The sequence below is a fragment of the Pteropus medius genome, unplaced genomic scaffold, assembly GCF_902729225.1.
Source record: "Pteropus medius unplaced genomic scaffold, Ma_sr-lr_union100, whole genome shotgun sequence".
NCBI lineage: Eukaryota > Metazoa > Chordata > Mammalia > Chiroptera > Pteropodidae > Pteropus > Pteropus medius.
In genome coordinates this window covers 960,612-983,495 of record NW_024352949.1, presented here as the reverse complement: position 1 = coordinate 983,495, position 22,884 = coordinate 960,612, and the positions used below count along the sequence as shown (strand labels likewise).

Below are 22,884 nucleotides of genomic sequence, written 5' to 3'. Positions count from 1 at the left end.
CCTTTACTCTTCGCTTAGAGACAAATCAGAAAACAAGCATATTTGATAACAACAGGCTTAATTTTCAGTGATGAAAATATTTTCTAACACAAAGGTGGCTTATGATGTCACTATTCCCTATCTCTGATTCTATTAAGATTCGCCTTTAACATAGCTTATTCTTGACAAATAGTTGACTTCTTCCTTGCCCAGGGAATGCATCTTGAAACCCAGTGGTAATCAAATATTTAGAGCCATCATTTTTACATGAGAAATTTTTCTCAAAATAGTTTCAAAATTAGAGAATAGTTATATTTACCCAAAAAGCTAACAGGGTGGCTTTAGATAAAATGACAATACCTCAGAAAAAGAAATGTGTGTAGTGCTTGGAATGTGTAAAGAGGCTTTCTACTTAACCCCACAAAGTATGTGCCTAAGTTCAGAACCAGAGAAAAAGAAATGAAAAAAAAGACCATTCAATAGACAATACTGAATTTAACCTTAAATCACACTTAACTACAAAGTAAATTATTAAATCGACAAATATCTATTGTCTATTTTTATCTATCATGTATCAATTTGTCCTGGTAATTTAAAAATATTTAAGGAATATAATTGAGTTTAAAAGAAATCTCAATTCTAGCAGTAATGAGAACTACAGAGGACTCAATGTCCACTTTTTCCTCTTCCACTGCAAGCTGGCCTATCTGTGATGTTGTTCAGTAGTTTGCTTAATTACCTCTTTCACTCCGCATTTATGCCAACACCAGATGAGCGAAGTTGGCAGTGACGGTGGACAGCACACACCCCATGCTAGTGAGGACATCACTGCGAGTTTATTAGAAATACAGAACCTCAGGTCCCGTCCCAGACCTACTGAATTAAAATCTGCATTTTAACAACGCCTAGGATGTCATTAAAATCTGAGCAGCACTGGTCTATGCCAATGAATTACAACTTTTCAAGAGACTGTGCACTACATGTAAATAAAACTATCATTCTGTGTGTCCTCTGCAGGACCAGCAATATTTGGTACAGAGTAAAGCATTCTATGCTTATTCTTGACAAGTAGTTGACTTCTTCCTTGCCCAGGGAAAGCATCTTGAAACCCAGTGGTAATCAAATATTTAGAGCCATCATTTGTATAAGTATCTTTAAGGAGGAAAAATTCTTGTGGATGCAGTATTGTCTTGAATTATTTTTATTAAAAAATTGTTTAATGCACAAATATAGTGCAAATATGTAAACATGCTCTTAGCCTTTATAAAATTAAAAAGATTACACACTAAACAGTAATTAAAATATAAAGTAATATAACATTGAAGATGTTTTATTGACTTAATCTCTGCTTGAAATATAAGTTGGTGTTGCCTCTTCTTTACTTTTTTTTTTTTGCTATATATGCATTGTCACATGCTGTTGGACCTCAAAATTTCTTTTTTGATCATAACTGAAACATCAAACAATTTAGCACTGAAGTTGTCTCAGAACTTATCTACTTCAGTTTCCTCTTTTTGTGGATAACTATTGCAGAGAATGTGTGGGCTGTGCAAAGTCTAATAATTTTTTAATGACTCTTTAATAATTACAGGTTACCAAACACCAAGAATGATAACCAAATGGGTATTTAGGTATGGCTTATATTCATTTTAAAAGACATGCTATTAATCATGATTTGTAGCTGTTCAATAATCTTATTTTAGAAATTGCCCTTATTCTGAATGCTCCCCAAATACCAAAACTTCACCTCTCTTGGTATTTTTCACTAGATAAATTGCCTATTGGCCTATCACTAAGCTCCACTAGATTACAACCTGTGGTGAGAGGCTATGTGACACAATTGTATACATGCCTGGTGGACTGTAGGAACCTAATACAATTTTGAATTAATGATTTAATGTAACCAAAATGAAAATCAACTGATCAAAATCACACACAACTGTCAGTGATGACACCAAGATTAAAAGCTAGTCTTTTAACATGTGGCAGGAAATTAGTAAATACTAACAATCCACATTTTAACTTTGATTAGTTAAAAACCAATAAACATTTACTGAGATCTTAACTTACCCAGGAACGAGATCACATACAACTCCCAGAAGACAAAGATTAGTAAAACAAAAGCCCCATTCTTGATATTTGCCTGGATATACCCCCACATTGACATGTGGAGACTCTAGACTCTTATTTTGGGGAGGAGGTGAGGAGTTCCTTGGCTGACTTTACTGTGATTACATTCAAAAGGGAGAATGATTATGGAAGAGGCAAGCTTAAAATATCTTTCCTAATCATTTTTCTTAGTGTGGTGGAAATAATGTGGGCTTTTTAGCCTAAGCTTTACAAGCTTCTTTTGCATTATAAATGTTACCTCTTTCCAATGGTCTTCATCCTAAAGACCTGATGCTGGTGCCAAAGTAACTGCATCCATCTAGAGGTAGATCCACTAGGGCCACTGCATCCTCTTGGGGAAAAGGGCAGTGTCAGGAGTGCCAGGTATGCCCAGACTAACAGCCAAAAGCCTATCTGTTTATCTTAAAACATGAGCAGAAATTTCATTCAGAATGCACTAGTTTAATGAACTATCATATAACTTCTTTAAAAATCAGCCCACACTTTACACAGGATGCAGACAATGCAAGTATTTTAATACAAGACTGAATGTTCTTAATATTTTTAAGTGCTATCATTTGTCACTCTGCTTCAGACTGTGATTAAAACTATTCATATTATTTGATAAAACCACAACCCTGCAAGGTAAGCCTGGCCTTTACAGAAGAAACTGAAGATTACAGGGGCAAACTAGCCCAAAGTCAAAGGGCATAGGGCAAAATGCTATTTGCCCCAAGATTTGCATTAGCTTCCTATCTACTACTTTTCATTTATCAATATAACTATCCAGTGCAGCTGAGAACCTTATTGCTAATGGGCACTTAAGCCCTATCATCAGCAAGGATTACCAGATGAGGCACCCAGATTCATCCTCCATTCAGTAACAAAGAGTTGACCATAATTTATTATTTACCCATAACTTCAATATTATCACCTACATTCGTGTACTAAATAAGTAGCACTTCACAAAGACTTAACACAGAGAGGGCTTCAAAACAAGCAACCCAATGTGTTTGGTAAATAACACAGTGACGTTTTCATCTCATAAAGTTAGCTAGTTTCTGGTAGGTGTGATTTCAATAATTTTTAATTCAAATAAATGATTTTGACACTTCTTTGTAGCCAAATACACGAAAAGTAGCATTTTTAATAATATCAAATAAGAAACCATCCAACTTTTGGTTTTAGTTTCAAAAATATACTTTGGTGATGTGATTCTTTTTTAGTTCAAAGAATTAAATTTAAAAAATAAATTTATAAATTTTACAATTGTATTAAGTGATGGCCACTAGCACCATAGTTAGATGTTTGGATATCAACACCCAAGAGCTAATAAAGCCAAAAATGTCAACACATGAGGGTACTGTTGTCAAGGAGGGCAACAGTGAGAGGTTAAGAAAAAGATCTGCAAATCGAGTGAAAAAGGAGAGTACCCAGGCAGAACAGGAATAAACATCAAGGCAGTAAATAAATGGCACAGGGTAGAAAGGAGTCAGTTCAAGCTGTTGAAGCAATCTCTCAAGAATATTCTTCAAATTCTTAGTGTTGATGTCAAAGATGAAGAGGATCACATTCAAGATAATGGGGAAAACAAAACTGAAAGAGCTTAAGGAAGTTTAAAGGAAGTATCCACTCAATAGCAACAGAACTGGTCACAAGAACAGAGGTGACCGCAAGCTGACAGAAACAGAGATAGAGATTAACCAGAAAATGATGGCACAGAAGTCACAGAGAGGGAAGGGTCATTTTTGACTGCAGTTTATTTTCTAAACCAAGAAGTATATTAAGCACCCCTTATCACTGAGGTTGAGAGATCACACCATTTAGCTATATATCACTGATTAAAATGTTACTCTCATTTAAAATAATGTTATTACTACATCAAGTAGTCACTGTAATTATTCTTACACAGGGTCACAACCACGGCAACATGAATTACCACTGTAATTCTTCCTAATAGAGGGTTCAGACAATTGTGGTCTCAAAGTGGAATTAAAAAGACTAGGAAGTTTTAGTTTGATGAAGGTACTGTCTCTGGCTAATAGAAAATAAAGAGGTGGGCTTATAGTTATATTTATACCAAATGAAGATCAGATAACATGACAATGACAAAGATGTTTTCTTAGCAGTCCAGCAAGAGAAAAAAAGAAATTTTGAGGTCCAACAGCATGCGACAATGCATATATGGCAAAAAAAAAAAAAAAAAAGTCAAGAAGAGACAACACCAACTTATATTTCAAGCAGAGATTAAGTCAATAAAACATCTTCAATGTTATATTACTTTACATTTTAATTACTGTTTAGTGTGTAATCTTTTTAATTTTATAAAGGCTAAGAGCATGTTTACATATTTGCACTATTTTTATGCATTAAACCATGTTTTAATAAAAATAATTCAAGACAATACTGCATCCACAAGAATTTTTCCTCCTTAAAGATACTTATACATTACTCAAAATTAAGAAACTCAGGTAATTACACGTTTTACTTTTGATGTACTTTATGATTTTCACTTGAGTATTAAGATAACTGAAGAAAAGTCTGTTGCCCACTTTAAATGTCTGTATAGCCATTACCATTAGGCATATTTTTTAAATTATAGCAATAGAAAGATAATTTATGATAATGAATATAATCTGGACTTTGACCATCATTACTTATTTGGCCAACAAGGCTTGAGAAGGGTAAAATACATTTGTCAGTTATCAACTGTGAAGAAAATCTGCTTTTCTTCCTTAAAATAAGGGCTGATAAACTACAAAGGTTATGAAATCCCACTCCTGTGTAATAATGGCGTTCCAATTACCATGATTGTAAAAGGATGTCTTTGAAATCCAAAAAATGATATAAATTTTATTACATTTTAATTAAAATCTATCACATTATAGTGTAAAATTTCCAGATTACTTTGTAAAGCTAATTATTAAAAGGCTGTTTTTTTAAAAAAAGCTATTATATTAGATGAAGAATATACACTGAATTATTAACAGTGCTTCCTTATAATCTTTTAATATTTTTTTTACTCAACTACTGCATTGAACAAGCAACTAAGTTTTCACTCTCAATCAGTTCTGTGATTTGCTTTTTTACTGACCACAGGTTTCTCATTACTGTTGGTTTCTTAGTGCCAACTATTAGTCTTACTTTGGAGGTAGAATATTAACTTTGCTTTTATAATCTTTTGGTTGCCAAGATTTCTAGTAAGGTAGCTGCTTAGAACAAGATAAAAGATTCACATGTCTACATTGGACAGCATATGGATCACAACCTTTACGTGGTATTGGTCAGTTACTCACTTAAGGATAATTCCTACAATCTTTCCAAGTTAAGAAAGTGAGATCTAGCTAGCTTATATTATTAATTTCATAAATGAACCTGCCAAAAATTTATTGGGTTGATCTTATGGACTACATGTAAAAATGAACAAGCCCCTAGGAATTTTCTCAGGTCAGAATATCCTCTAAAGGATTTCAATGCCATACAACCTCTTCATATTCAATTATCTTCTTTTATCATGCACTCACTCCATGAGTTCCCAAAACTCCTTTATTAACAAAATGATGGTTCTGACTTGTCAATTTATTTTCAGTTTCATGAAATACCTTCATTAATTTTCTCTTCAGAAAATAAGGTGTTTTACTTCCAATGTCCTACTTTTTAAAATAGTCAACATTTTCAGTATGAACTATAAGATTTCCATCTACTCTTTATAACTTCTATAAGGCATATTAATTTTAGCATAAAAGGTATTCTATGTCCATGCATTTCCTGCTTTTAAGTAAATACAGTACTGGGTTGGAATGTACTGCTAATGCTCCAATCAATTCTATAATATACCACATCCATTCTTTTTTGTTTCCATTTTATATACAAAATGTATACACTTTCCAAAATCTTGAGTTGGAATCCTTTAGTGAATATAACCAAGTCAATCAAGTTGGTACTGAAAAATTATATTGATACTTATCAGAAAAGTAAAACCAGAGCCTTTTAGATCTTCACCAGCAACAGATACTATGATATACATATATGTCAAAAAAATACTTATAAAAGGAAATCTGAAAAAAAATTCCTTAAATACCACCCAAATCCAATTATTCATGATATGAGTTTATCATTAGTATTTAGTGTCTTTAGTATGTTAAGAATACAGCCATGTGTTAAGACATAAAAGTTTTGACCAAAGTCTATAATTTCACGATGTACCTACTAGAACAATCCAAAGCCACACATACCAAATCTACTAACGAAAATGCATTAATATTTTCTAGCTGTGTCCTCCAAATTTTCAGAAAAACGTGAATTTCATATGTATTTATCAATAACAATATATATTTAGTGAGAAAGACTTAAGTCAATGAATTTGTATTAAGTAATCCAGATTAATATTTTATGGGATTCAAATAAATTCACTCTCTAGTCATTTACCCAAATCTGAAGTGTGATAAATTCTTTTAAAAGTATAATCTAAAATTGTAAGTTTTTGTATTTTACATAGTAAGACTTAAAATACTACTGACTATCCTTACAAAGTTTATGATCCAAAATTCTAAAACCTCCATGAGAACAAATGCTATTACTATAAAATACTAAAATAAATATTTTTAATTAGCAATTCTGAAAATTAGTAAGTAATTAAAACCATTAAAACATAACGCTGACCTAACAGGACAAGAATTTTATTTTACTAATCTTTATTAATATAAGATCAGCCCCTAGGGTCTCACCTGCTGGCCTTTTAAACAAATTTCAAAGGCAATTTTACAGTTCAATTTAGTTAATACTATACACTCCTTCCTATCTTAGCCACTTTACAATACAAAGGAAAAACAGCTTCAAAACTACTGCCTTAGTAATGTTACTACAATTAAGAGTGGCTCTATTTTAACTCCCATAATCAACCAGTGTGTCTTAGATTGCCATGTACATCTTGATTGTAACATGCAAAATGGATCTGCTTTGGAATTGGCTAATTGGCATGCAGATTTCAGCAGAGATCCATAGTCCCAAAAATAAAAGAGAAATAAACATTATAGGGTTAACTCAAACAACATACACTTGGGGGAAAAAAAACCTTCACAATAGTGGTTATGAGAAAAGGAAGAGAGATCAAGATACCCAGATTCTCAGCCCATCAATATATAATTTAACAGCATGCAAATGGTTACTAGCTCCTGTGTATGAGAAGACACGTTTTCAAAGTGGAAAAGTTATTAAAGAGACTAATTTAGACTACCCATAACCATCAGACTCATATATAACAGTGTAATTCAAATTCAATCGCCTTCAATCATTTAAAAATTTTATGAATGTATTCCATTTCAAACCTATTTTAACGAATCCACATATGCACTAATTTGTATCTATTTATTCTGTGTCATTTTAAAGCATTTTAAACATCTTTGATAATTAAAATAGAATAGCCATGTTGAAATTAAGTTTAGAAAAGTTGTCACTGACTTTAATTAATGTATTATTGACCAAAAAAAGGTGGCTCAAAGCTTTAAATTTGAATGAACTTGATGAAAAACATGTCAGAGCATGTTTGAGAAATTTGTCCTTGTTACCTGACCAACTATTTTTTTCAGTGAATTCCATGAGAGTATTTTCCAACAAAGCAGTATACCCAGTGCTTTGAAATGAAAAAGTGACCTAAAACTTCACATCACTTTGATAAAAGCAGAACGCAAACTATCAGTTCAGAATTACATATATGCCAAAGTGGAAATTAAGTGGAATACATAAAATTAATCCCAGTTAGTATTAAAAGCATTGGGGAAAGAAATGTCACAGAAAAATAAAGAAAAAAAAGATATTATGAAGAAAAAATGAAATGTATATTTGGATAACTGGCAATCTATAAATCTATGAAAATTGCTAGAATTCAAACATCTTTTTAATATATTTCTGGTGAAATCAAAGTCAAAATATAATACCTGGGATTTTCCTTCTCCAAAGAAGAAATTAATCAGGTCATTTGTTCTCTGAAATACTCTACAAATTCCAATTCAAAAGAAGTAAATTAAATAGGATAAATAATAAAAGGTGTGTATGAATGAAAAGGTAGAGTAATTCCAATTTCTGATACTTCAGCCAGGTACTGTACATATACCACATCAATATAATAGAAATGGCACAGTTTCTGAGGACACGATCCACATTTTATTTACATTTTAAGACTAACTTTAATCTCAAAATCACATATCCATACACCTATTTCCTTTTTGTTGATTTCACTTAAACTTAAATGCATGGTTTGTCAAACAAAACTGTAAACAAATATTTACCATGTCTGTTACATGTCACACACAGGAACAGCATTTAAAAGAAATTCATCGACCTTTCCCACGACATTTTTTTATTATAAATACAGGTATCAAAACAATCCTGAACATATTTTTGATACTACTAGTAGTCAATACCCACACTTCAAAAATTAAAATAATTTGTGACAAAATGCTTGTACCTGCTACTTTAGACAATTTAACTGAAAACTCTTTCACTAAGCAAGATGGATAAAGCATGCCATTTCTTTTTCTGTCTTGAGATTTCTACTTTTTAGAAATACACATGCTTCCACAGCTATCTGACGCTTCTCACCATATTTTCATCTTGTAAACCTGAATTCTATTTTGAGTGCTCAGGTTTATGTTTAAATGACAGTGTCTTAAAAAAACTGTGCTGCATTTTCCCTCCTGTTACCCGAAAACATAATGGTGTACATATATTAAATATATTCTTACATGTATCCAAGTCATGTTTACCAGCTGGAATTCTTTTACTTAATATGTGGGTATTTTGCATTGTGATATTTAATCAAGACATTAACATGAGAAGATTGTTGATTTAAGACAAGTTTAAGATCCACTAAAATTAATTGTTGTATGTTTGTCCTTCTGGTGGCTGCGGAAGCTTCATATTTTCTTTGGACATCATTAGACGTCTAAGCTCTTGAAGTACAACTTTAATGCTATATGAATTTTGCCATTTTGCTAACACTGGTATACTCCGTGCATCCACCTGAAAGGAGAGAAAAAGAGTTAAAATTAACTACCAAGATTAAAGTACTATGGCATCAATTTATTAAACAAACTTTAAATAAGTCCTTTTAAAAATTCATCGCCTGGCTCTATTTTCACAAAAGTTAACATTACAAATATAATATTTAGGAAAAATATTCCTTCTTTAACAGGTGTTTCCTAAAAATTTGTGTCTTTTGTGTGTGCTTTTCTATATTTTACAAATAAATATGTAGTGAACTTTGGTCATCAGTAATAATCAAACATTATACTAAATAATTACACTGTAAACATCTTTACCAACTCTTTCTTGATGAAACAAGGTTGAAAGGCTCCTCTCCATTTCAATACCACTATCACAAATCTGGGCAATTATCTTCATTGAGATTTAGGAAAGAACTGTGAGCCTGATCTCTGCTTTCAGATTTTTCTTTCCAATGTATTCTATGCACCATTCTAAGTTAATATTCCACAGTGGAAGACTGACAGAGGGGAGACAGCCTCATTCCAAAGTAACTGTCGTCACTCGAACTATCTGGGAATTCCCTGGAAAATGCCATTCGCAGGGCTTTTATCTGACCTCAGAACTCACCTACTAGGTATTGCTTATTCTCTCACCCACCCACCCACCGCCACCGCCACCGCCACCCCTACCCCTGGCATTTAAATCAGTGTCAATTGTTTAACATCTCTGCTGTCTGGGGAGGCAATAACAAAGCAAACAGGAAGGTGGCCAAAATACTTTCAAGGACATCTACAGATGTCCATAGAGCCTATGAAAAGTTCTACCATATGCCTGTGAATCTAGAAGACCAAACATGTATAGGTCCATGCACAGGCTCATGAAAGACCTGAGAAGCCTATAAATTCTCACCTGTGGGTGACCTGGAACAACATTTAAAAAAGATTATGCAACATAGACAAGTGGGATTTATCTAAGAAAGGCAAAGTTGGTTCAACATTTTAAAAGTCAATGTAATACACCATATTAATAAAATAGAGAAAAAACATAATTATCTCAACAGACACAAAAAAGCATTTGACAAAATCCAATAACCTTTCATGATAAAAATACTCAAACTAAGAACAGAAATTGCTTCAACCTAATAAAGAACACCTATAAAAATATACAGCTAATATCATATTTAATGGTAAAAGACTAAATACTTTCCCCTGATATGAGGAACAAAACAAGAATTTCCATTCTCATAACTGCTATTCAAGACTGTACTAAAAAAGAAGAAAAAGAAAAAAAAATTGTACTGGAGATTCTAAACAGGCAATCGGGCAAGAAAATGAAAAACATCCAGGTAGGAAAAAAAGTAAAATTATCTCTATTTGCAGTTGACATGAGCTTGTCCACAGAAAATCCTAAGGTATCCATTAAAGAAACTATTATAATAAGCGCAGCAAGGTTTCAGGATACAGGATCAACATACAAAAACCAGTTGTATGTCTGTGCACTTGCAAAGAACACTCTGAAAATAAAAGGAAACAATGCCAGTTACAATAGAATAAGAGAATAAAATACATAGGAATAAATTTAACAAAAGTTTAAGACCTGCACACTGAAAATTAGCAAATATTGTTGACTGAAATTAAATAGCTAAACAAGGGAAAGCTTTCATGTACATGGATCAGAAGACTTAATATTGATTGTTAAGATGACAATATTTCTCAAAGTGGTCTATAAATTCAACACAATCCCTATCAAAGATTCAATTTTTTTTTTTTGCAGAAATGGTCAAGCTGATCCTAAAATTCATATGAAAATGAAATGTACCCAGATAACCAAAGCAGTATGAAAAAGAACCAAGTTCTGCCAATTTCAAATCTTACTGCAAAGATACAGTAAGCAAGAAGGTGTTGCTTATATAAGGATAGATATACCTATCAAAATAAATCCATGCATCATGCGTACACAGGGAACTGATCTTTGACAAGAATACACAATTAGGAAACGACAGTTTCTTCAATTAATGGTGTTGAGAAAACCAGATATCCACATGCAAAGGAATGGAGTTGGACCCTTAACTCTCACCATACACAAAAAGTAACTCAAAATAGATTACAGACCTAAATTAAGAATGAAAGCTATAAAACTCTTGGAAGAAAACGAAGAGTAAATCTTTCTGACATTGCATTTGGTAATGGTTTCTTAGATATAATACCTAAAGTACATTTGACAAAAGAAAAAAATAGATAAAATGGCTACATCAAAATTAAAAATTTTTGCATTGCAAACCATACCATCAGGAAAGCAAAGAGACAACTCATAGAATGGGAAAAATACTTGCAAATCATATATTTAGTATATAAAGTACTCTTACAACTCAATAATAAAAAGTCAACTATCTCAATTAAAAATGTGGGCAAAGGAAGACTGTGGTAGTCAGTTATGGAATGCATGTTTGTGTTCCCCCCAAAATTCATGTTAAACCCTAACCTCCATAGGGATGGTATTAGGAACTGAGGTCTTTGGGAAGTAATTAGGTTTAGATGAGGTCATCAAGGTGGAGCTCCCATAATGGAATCAGTGACCTTTTGAGACGAGAAAGAGACTAGAGCCTGCTCTTACCTCTTGTGAGGATAAGTCAGTTGTCTACAATCAAGGATGAGTTCTCACCAAAACCCATTCTAGCATGTAGCCTCCAGAACTTGTGAGAAATAAATTTCTGTTGTTTAAACCACCCAGTATATGGTATTTTTGTTATAGAAGCCTAAACAAAGAGAGCAGCTTTTAAATGGCTCCCGAAGATTTTCAACTCCTGATATTCACATCTTGTGTAATTCCTCCCTTTGAGTAAGGGCTCAATCTAATGATTTGCTTCTAATGAGTGGGCTATTGAAATGTCAGTTCCAATATTGTTACAAAAATAGTATCGCTTCTATCTTGATCTTTCTTGCTTTTACTCCTTGCTACACAGAGGAAGTCAGTTGCCATGTTGTGAACTGCCCTGAACAGAGGCTTACATGGCAAAGAACCAAGGATGATCTCTGACTAACGATGTCCAAGAAACTGAGGCCCTCGGTCCAAAAACCCACAGAGAACTGAATACTGACAACAACCAAAAAATTAAGGTTGGAACTGGATACTTCCTTAGCCAAGAATCCAGATGAGACCACAATACAGGCTGACATTTTGATTGCAATGTTGTGAGAGACCCTGAGCCATAGGACCCAGTGAAGCTGAACTACATTCCCGGCCCACAGAAACTGTGAGATAATAAATCCTTGTTGTTTTAAACTGCTTTAAAAATAGACAAAGAATCTGAATAGGCATTTCTCCAAAGAAGATATACAAATGGCCAATAAGCATCTGAAAATGTGCTCAACTTCATTAGCCTAATTAGAGAATTGTAAATCAAAACCACAATGAAATACCATTTCACAACACATGGGGATGGCTATAAAAAAAAAAAGACACAGACAGTAACAAGTATTGACAAGGATGTGGAAAAGGTGGAATCTTTAGATGCTGGTGGGAATGTAAAATGGTATGTCCACTTTGAAAAACAGTATGGTAGTTCCTCAAAACTTGAGTTGAGTATGGTAAGTTGAGTTACCATATAATCCAGCAATTCTACTCCTAGGTATTTACTGAAGAGAAAACAAAATATTTGCCCACACAAAAACTTGTACACAAATGTTCACAGCATTATTCATGATAGCCAAAAGTGGAAAAACCCAAATGTCCAACAGGTAATAAATATCCAGATATACAAAATGTGATATTACCCATATAATGGAATAGTATTCAGCAATAAAAACAAAGTACTAATATACGCTACATCATAGATGAACCTTGAAAATATGTTAAGTGAAAGAATCTAGTAACAAAAGAACACATATTGCATAATTCCATTTATATAAAAAGACCAGAATATGCATATCTATAAAAACAATAAATTAGTGGTTGTTTAGGGTGGGGGAGAAGGGATGGAAAGTGACAACTAATGTGTGAGGGGTTTGCTCTGAGAGAAACAAAAATGTTCTGAAATTGGATTATGGTAATGGCTCCACAACCCTGTGAATATTAAAAAACATTGAGTTATACACATTAAATGATTCAATTGTTATGGTTATGTAAATTATATCACAATAAAACTTTAAAAATAGAAAGAAAAATAATTTTTATAATTTTCTTACAAGTAACTGAAATAAGAATGTTAAGATTAATTCTAAATGCTTTAATGTAAAGGAATAGCAATCCCATTAGCATATTTTAAATAAACTCCACAAGTGAACAAGTTTATAAAATAGACTGAGAGAATACCAAGTTACTTTCAAAGCCAAAGCAAACACTTCCAGCTGTAAAGTTAAAAGACAGTTAAATAAACATAAATGACTACAAATCCTATAAAATAACAAGAAAGCATAAAAATTTTTGAGAAAAAAATAGATGAAAAGGGAGGAGGGGAGGAGAGCGAAAAGAGGATGGGAAAACAAATATCATGTCAGAACAAATCTGCATCTTATCAGTCTTTGATAAACAATAACCTCTAAAACTTGACACCTCAGCATAAAGCACTGTAACTTAGGCTTTACAGCAGTAACCATCCACAAAGAATAATTTTGACAATAGTTGTATTAAATAACTATACACTAAAATGACTGAAGAAATACCCATAATTCATCTGGTACTTAAATAATCTCAAAATACATAAAATTATCCTGGCACGATCAACAATGGTGAATGTAAAATTCTGACCTATTTACTAGTTAAAAAAGTAATAATTTAAATTCTTAGATACCAACCAAGAAAAAAACTGACATCTAATATATTCGCCCTACTTTAACTCTCTACACATACCTACATTCTAGTAATTAAAATCAGTATTTATTTTTGTTTCCAAAATCCCATTCCAGCTGGACAACATGAAGTGTGGTGGGAATGAACATTCACAGGGTACTCTTACACAAAGCTAGTGGGACAGACATGGAGGTAGAGCCCTGCAGAGAGCCACCTGGCAATGTTCAACCGGACTGAAGACAAGTCCCACACTCAGGAGACATTCCACTTCTAGGTCTACACCCTAGAGCAAGTGCTACCCAAAATTTATGCTCCGTGGAATAATTCCAGGCTTTGAACTGATTTTTACTTATCCATGACAAGATAAACATATAAATTGAGAGTGCTTAGAGAGTTCTACAGCAATTTGACAGAGAATTTTTTATTTTAAAAAAATCTGAGCTTATATTTGCTTTCCTAGTATTTCAATTTTATTATATTTTACAAAAATATCCACAAATATTGAAACCAATGAACAAATAAATACTCAGTCCAGTGAAACACTGCCTTAGGGTACAAAAATGCTCTACAAGAATGTTCAATGTAGCAATTTTTTCAGTGAAAACTGAAAAAAAAAAAAAAAAAACCCTAATGCCTAATAAGTGAATAATGGAATATTAAGCAATTAAAAAAAAAATCTAGTTTGCATGATTTAACATGGATGGACCTCAAAAATCACTGACATATGATTCTACCTAAAAGTGATAACAATATAGAGGCATACACACATTCTTCATAGTTAAAGCACAACAATCATGGACAGAAATTATAAACACCAAATTCAAGATGGGGACTACCTCTGAGAAAGAGCAAAGAGGGAAACTGGAAGACACATCAAGTTATTTATTTATAATGCAGTCTTTAAAAAACACCAAAAGCAAGGGAAAAGTGATAAATTTACAGTTAACTGCTACAAAGAAAACAAATAACAATGTGACTATAATAGAGTAACATAGACATAATTCAGACTGGGGAATCAGAAAAGATTTCTCTGAGAAAAGTGACATTTACACTGAGAACCTATAAAGTTAGCCAAAGTGGAGATGTCCAGACACTAAGAACAGAAAGTGCAAAGGTTCTAAAGCCAAGTGAAAGGTGTGTAGGGCAGTGTACATCCTGCCAGCTCCTCATGAGCCATGGCAAGAAGTGTGCACACTGTAGCTGAAGTCATTAAAGGATTTAAAGCACAAAGGTGACATGACACCATCAGTGTTTTAGAAAGAAAGACCCCTCTGTCGGCTTGCCTTGTAAAGACTAGAGGAGATAAAAAAGTAGAAGCAGAGAGGTTGTTGCAAAAGTCCAGACAAGAGATGATAGTCAAGATTCATTTGGTGACAGTGTAAACAGAAATATAAGACCTGATTCAAGTTACATTTTCAACAAAGACTGACAGGACTTAATGATAGGTTGAGAACAAAAGAGAGACAAAACGTCAAAAGGTGAACAAGAAGCCCATGAGTTTAAACAAAGGTCATCACATGTTTGTTGGAGATTGCTAAAGGTCAATCTGAAACTGAATCCTGAATTTCCTAGTTCCCACAACAGTGCAGAACCTACCATCGATTACTTAATTTATGGAGTCTATAATGTGAAAACAAACAGCAGTTGAGAAGAAAAGTTACTCCTGGTAGAGAAATTTAACAAAAATATCTTCCTCATAAAGGCAATGCTATGACACAAAAGAAATTCCCTAAACAATATCCTTTCTGTAAATTCAAAATGTTTCTTAATCCTGCTTCTATCACATCTCATCACTACCTGACAGAAATAGTTAACTATCTACATTGTAATTTCAGGAATAACTACTGAAAGAACAGAAACAAAATGAAAAAAGTTAACGATCATTTCAAATGTAGGCAACAAACACATGGGAAAATAGAAACCTCAAAATAAGATGATTTAAATCTGAACAAATCAATAATTACTGTACATTAAATGTAAATGGACTAAATGCTCCGATAAATTACAAAGATTGACAGAATGACATGGACGACTCTTAGGGCCCACCTATGAATTGGCACATAGCATGTAGGGAGGTTTGAGAGTGACTCAGCAGGTCCCGATTTGAGATTTCTAATGACCTTTCCATCTTCCTCTTCTTTCTGGGTCATGCTTTCAGTGCACCCAGCAGGAAGGTGAGAGCCTATCTGGAGCCCAGCTTTAGGCCTGCATACTAGGTTGGGGGGTGAGAGGAGCTATCTGTGTGCTCAGGGCTCAACCTGTTGCCAGAATTATGGTTACATGCAAGGAGAATTGAGCAAATTTAAATAAATATATCGGGGACAATGGGAGCCAAGTTTCTCACTGTTGGAGGAGAGAATTAAAATATGGGAAGGATGAAAGTTGGAATAAGACTTGTAGTGTTGGAATAGAATTGCAGGCACTGGTATAAATCCATGGTTTTTGATAGCTAAACAGACAGGAAGGAAGAAGAAGGGTGGGAAGATAGGTGTACATATGTTATACATTAGGTAAAACTATAAAGAAAAATTTAAAAATATAAAAGAAAATTTTCAAGATGTTAATTACCATTGGTGGAGAAAAAATAAAGGATGGATGAGGAGGAGCACATGACAAGTTAAAGATATTGGTAACATTCTATTTCCTGTGATGGATGATGTTTATTTTACATTATTATGTTTCCTAACTTGTATTTTGCATGTGAGTGTGCTCTCAGCATGGCACCTCAAGAGTCTGAACTTTAGTCTTAACATGAACCTAACAATCTACTCATATTGGAAATTCAGCTATTTCTACTTTCTTGCATGAGTCAGGTAGAGTGTATCGTTTGGTTTATTTGCTTTAAATAAACAATGCTCAATTATGACTATTTCAATACAAAAATACTTGTTTCTCAAAGAAAAGCCTCTTCTTCATGAATATTCATCCTTTTAATCTCACCAAATATAACTTAACCCTAAAGAAAACTAACATTCAAAAAAAAATAATAATAATGGTCATCTTTTTACCAAATAAGGACTCAATGAAATATCACTGCTGAAGCAATTAATAAAACCCTAAGAGAAGTATTACTATCACATCTATACAGGCTGGTACATAAAGGTTTTTAAGGATAGGTTGATTTATAAAAGAATAAACACATAATATAAACTTCTTTAGACTTTCAGCTAAACAAAGGTCCTTTTCTCTTTAACCTTCTCCTGACTATATATTATAGGTTATATAATTTTAAAAAAATGACTACGTTAACTTACCATTCCACTGGAATTATTTATTCCATTCATATTAATTTTGGTTACAAATCTAACTGATGGAGGAGCTTCTGGGTATTTAGGTCCACATTCTACTTTCAGGCTATATATTCTGTTTTCATAATTTGTCTGGAAGGCAAAAAAATAATAATATTCAAGTGCTAATAAAGAGGAAAAGTACAATGTGAATGTACTGGATGTTACTGTATGTGATCAAGAATTTACTTTTCTAAGTATGGTTCGAAAAAAATGCAGCAAGCATACTTAAAAAATTTTATAAAATAATGCTACAGTCATATCAAAATGATCATAACTTGCTTTTTGTGATACAAACAATGCCTATAACAAATTAAAATGAAAAAGCAAACCACTTAAATTCAGATTTTACTAAAAAGTTCACATTGTTGGGGGAGGGACTACTTGATTACCATGCATACATAAAGGGTCCCGTTTGTCCAGGATAATTCTGTTTATTCCTATTGTTCCAGTATTAATATTAATAGAGCTTCTTTTCATTCTCAAAAAGGTCTGATTGAACAATACATTATATGGTTACTCCACTTATATGGCAATCAACTCCTAGCAAAAGGGAAAACACTATATTATACCAATTTACAGTAATAAAAGTATTATTTCATGCTCTTATTAGTTATATTTACATTACTTCATTAATTTTGTGGCTCATTAAATTCTATTAAGTGAATTCAGAGATAAAACAGTAACCTTTATGTTCCATATCATTTTAAAATAAGGTTTCTTAATAGAGAAGTTTAACATTACCATATTATAAAAAGCCATTTCAAAGCTACCACACTTAACGCTTCTAGATTATTCAGGGCTTATTTTCATGTGTATAATTAACTCTTCTTTGTTCTTATGGCTTTGTTCACTTGGTTAACTAACTGATATACAATTAAAACAAGAAAGTAAAAAATAAATGAAAGGGACAAATGTAATGCCTGTTGGTTTCTATAATAAGCCTGGGGTCAGCTAACCATCCGTCTACAGCAGCGGTCCCCAATCTTTTTGGCACCAGAGACGAGAGCTCCTATGAGAATCTAATGCCTGATGATCTGAGGTGGGGCTGATGCAGTGATGCTAGCGCTGGGATGCAGCTGCAAATACAGATGAAGCTTTGCTTGCACGTCGCTTACCTCCTGCTGTGCGGCCCAGTTTTTAACAAGTCACAGACTGATATCAGTCCGCAGACTGGGGATTGAGGAATCCTGGTCTACAGATTTCATTTACCAAAACTGATCCACAGCTTCCTTTCCCTTAAGTAAGAATTACTCCCAAGTAGAGATCAGATCTAGGATATTAAACTACTGTAGTTTAAAATGTACACAACGATCTTGTATAGACGTTAAATATTTAGATATTAAAAAAAAAAAAACCTGCTGTATAAAACTCATCCAAGCTTAAGGGCAAACATTTTCAATAATATGTCCAGCACTTTTGATATGCATAAAAAGGACTAAAATCAGACAGATCTCAAGGAAATCATCGATTCTGTGGTTCTCCAATCTGGACACACATCGGCCTCTCTAGAAAACTTGGATTTAATAAAAATAATAACAGCAATAATAACAACAAGACCCCGAGGAATTCCATAATGTTAAAGATACTCAAAGTATGAGGAAATAACTAGAACTTTCATATTTTGCTGCGTGTCAAAAATGGTAAAACCATTTTGTAAACAATTTGGCATTTTCTTATAAATATAAGTAAACATACACCTACCCTATGAGTTAGAAATTCATTTGTAGGCGTTTTACCCAAGAGAAATGGAAACAAACATATGATCACAAAAAGACTTGTAAAGAATGCTCATAGCAGCTTTATCTGTAATAGCCAGTAAGTAGATAAAATCCAAATGCCTATGAACAGGAGAACTGAGATACACATTACGGTATATCCACACAGTCAATACTACTCAGTAATAAAAAAGAAACACTACTACTACATGGAACAACAAAGACGAATCTCTGAGACATTACGCTGAGTCAAAAGGAGCAGACTGGTAAGTGTATGTGCATGATTCCATGTATACAAACTTCTACAACAGCTAAAACTACTAGAGGGTGCACGAAGTAGTGGTTGCGGCGGAAATAGGAATGGGATGGAGAATAGGGAACTTTCTGGGGTGACGGCTATGTTCTTGTACTTCAGTAAGGGTGTGGGTAACAGTACATTTGTCAAAACTCATGGTAAGATCTATACATTTCACTCTATGTAAATTACTCAATTTTTTTAAAGGTTAAAAAACCCTAAGCTAGCCTATTCAGCGCTTAAACATCATCCTAACTTTTGACGCCTTGCATTAATTTTTCTTCTCACCTCTAAATTTTAAATTAATAGCCCAGTCTTTCTATTATCTAACAAAAGATTAAAATAAAATAGAAAACAGAGTAGTAAAAGGAACTGGTATTTACTAAGTATATACTATAGCCAGGTACTCTCCTATTGTCTAATTGTTAATTCAATTCTCAAAACTTCTAAAGATAGGTATACCTCCATTTAGATATAAGGACACTTATAAGGAAAAGTAACTAAATCTCTAATGCTAAAATATACTGCTTCAGAAAATTTCACAAACATACATGGAAAAACAAAATTGCTAATCATATAAATACAAAATGATATAAGAATAACACAAAAAAACCCAGCAATCTTAATCAGTAACATATAAAAAAAAAAACAGTTAACCAAGTAATAGTATGATAATGTAACAATTTTCCTATTACACTGGCTAGATGTGGATACCTATGCTGGGGACAAAATTAGTCTAAATATGACACCTTCTAAAGAGAAAACAACTAAGGTGAGACACCAACCCCGGCAGGTTTTATTAAATGGCAAATGAATGAGTACTGTGACCACTCACCTTCGCCCAGTCCCATTTGCCTCAGTGAGGGAGATAACTGGAGAGAAGTTACAGAGCAGAAAATCATTGAGTGGTGAACAGTCTGACTCAGAAAGAATACTGTGCCTTTGCAAGGTACTCCCCTCCTGCCTCTTCCTGGCACCAAAAAAAAGTAAAAGAATGCTCCAAGACCACCACTCATAGAAAGCAGAGGATCCATTAGAAGAGAAGGCTGGTATGGGAGTCTATGGCAGCAGCCGGTCTATGTCCCCCTTACCCAGCCAGTCCTACCCTCCCCATAAGCCAGAACAGATTTTGCGCCCCACTGGGCACAGCCTAGAGATGGGAGCTTCATGCAGTTCAGTGACACCAGTAAAGGAAGCCAGCCCGGAGGAGTCCCGCCGGTGACCACAACTGTGTGAGAAATCAAGTGGGAGCTGCTCTTCTACATTTAGGTACTGTACTATGAAACGGCCCACAAGAATCATTGAAGAACTCAGATACAAGCTCCAACACATTCTTAAAGTTTAAAGTCAACTGGAGGTAGTGGCTAGAAAATAAACAAATTTAAATAACTTCAAATTTATACTCCACTGAGTTCAGACTGTCATGTGTTCAAAGTACTCACAAGTAAGAATGTTCATAAGCACCTTTTTTTTACTAAACAGACCATGGTAATAATGTTCACAGGCAGTGAAAATCAAGGTTTTCATTATAAATATCAAGTTATAAAGCACAACAAAAATTCTAACCATAAATATTGTTTCTTTCCTCAAATGTCTTATGGAAAAATCAGAGCAGGGTGAGGGTGGTAGAGTTTGTTAGTTTAGTAATGTACACAAATTTTGCAAGGAAATGCCAGAAAATATAAAACATACATTAATTTATTCTTTAAATAATAAATTTAAAATTCTTTAACATTGCTAATTACCTGATCCATTTTTCTTTTGCAATAATCAACAGGAAATCTAAACTCTACCAAACAGGAAAACAGGTGAAATGTTTTCTCACAAGGTGGAAAACAGTATGCAAACCAAAGACTAAAAAAACCTTCAAAGGTGTGTTCTTTCCAGCAAGTCAAACATAATACATAGTTCAAAGACTCAGTGCAGGGAGTGCAGTAAATGGAAACTCTGAATAAGGAATGAAATGTAAAAAAGAAAAAATCCCAATTTGAAAAAATTTGAGTAAAAATAAAACTTCGTAAACTTGAGAAAGACCCAAGAATAAAACACAACGGCCATGTTGCCAGCAATACTAGAAAATATGCAAGACTCACAGCCTTCTCATATTTTATAGATGAAGAAACTGAGGCCTATAACATTTACATGGTAAGTCAAACATCAGAGAGCAAATAGCAATGTGCACTTAATAGGAATGAATTTAGAAACCCTTGGTTACACATAGTGGGTTAGTAATATGTAAAATAGACTGTTTGCTCTTCCCAAATATCCCCTCCATATCTTCACCTTTTCTCCTCTCTATCTGGAATGTTCTCCATCCCCATTACCACCTTCTGAAATCCTACCAGTCAGTTCTTTAAGGCTCATTCCAATGGCAACTTCTTCCACTGTTTAGCCTTCCTCAATTATTCCAGCTAGAAGAAACATATTCTAAAGACCCGTAGTGAACTTTCTCTGACGTATGTAGAATCTGTCATTTGTATTTATTTTGTCTTCTCTACTAAACAGCAAACACCTTGATGGCAATGACCATATCAATCTTTTCCCCCCAAAACTCCAGAAAATGACATATACCCTGCACACAGGAAGCATCAATAAAAGTATATAAAACAAATAAAAAAGGGAGTAATTGTTTCAGTTAGAAGTTATGATAATTATTTTAATATCATTAAAATGCTTACTCTAAAGTTAAGATAAATATTAATAGAAAAAATATATAATTTATAGCACTGACCCTTGGTGGCCCAATAATCATGCCTGTCCACCTTGTAAGTGTCATATCTTCATCATCTTCAAGGCCCCAGCTAACCGTACCATCGCCTACTCCTTTTTGTCCTTCTTCAAGTTCTTCCAACAAGCGAAAATTACGAGGAACTTTAACTCCTATACAAAAGAATGTCAATGTAAATGTAAAAAGCTCATAATTGTAAGAGCTACACATAGTCAAAATCACTTTTTCAAAATTAACCTTTATGAAATTTCTTCACCAAAGGACATTATTGCCTCTAAAAAACATACTACTCAGAAAATGCAGAATCTAATAACCTCTCAAAATAAAAATGCTAAAGAAAGCACCGTACCAAACATTAACAACAGTACAGAACATGTATATAAATTCCTAATTATCAATTTTATACTGACATATGTCAATCATTAGGGAGTCATTGAAGTGAATAGTTGAGATGTCTGTTCCTAGCCAAGATACATCAAAAAAAATTTAAAAATAAAAAAAGGTGGGGAATATGGAAATGAAAAATAATTAAGTATAAATTTAAAAAGCCTAAAAAATCAAAATAAAATGTTTCAACTGAAAAAAAAAAAAAAATACTACATCAAATAAATGGGCATGACCAGAAAGTTCAAAGTTCAATTTCATTAACATTTTTAAAGAACAGAATTAGGGTCATCCTTTAAATGCACTACAAAGTACTATTTTCTAGAATGCTAAAGCAGCCCCACCCATAGTCCCCAGTCAGTCTCTTTTCTGTTCTCATCTCTAAGCTATGGGGCCATACCTCTCCCATGTCAGCACCAGCGCATAATCATTAATCTCACTTGAGGAGTTGCTTGATTTGAAAACAAATTTCCTTATAAATATATCAATATCCTAGGACACACCCTTCACCCTTCACCCCTTTGCCCAAACTCTAGCAAATAAATATTACACAATCCATAAACCTTTCTCACACTTCTACTTCTCTATCTCTTAACTTCATCCCTCTTTATT

The 22,884-nt window shown here is 33.4% G+C and overlaps 1 protein-coding gene across 2 annotated transcripts in view; it reads right to left on the bottom strand.

Moving 5' to 3' along the window:
• Nucleotides 1-7,966: 7,966 nt before the first annotated feature.
• UBE2V2 (ubiquitin conjugating enzyme E2 V2) overlaps nt 7,967-22,884 on the bottom strand; it is a 28,585-nt gene continuing 13,667 nt past the window's right edge. The window contains exons 2-4 of one of the 2 annotated variants that reach the window (XM_039850447.1): nt 21,892-22,040; nt 17,115-17,240; nt 7,967-9,108 (exon numbers count right to left, since the gene is read on the bottom strand). In XM_039850447.1, the coding sequence (XP_039706381.1) occupies nt 8,962-9,108; nt 17,115-17,240; nt 21,892-22,040 (422 nt within the window). In that variant the 3' untranslated portion in view covers nt 7,967-8,961. The remainder of the gene's footprint in view (nt 9,109-17,114; nt 17,241-21,891; nt 22,041-22,884) is intronic. The other variant, XM_039850448.1, reaches the window with a different exon arrangement.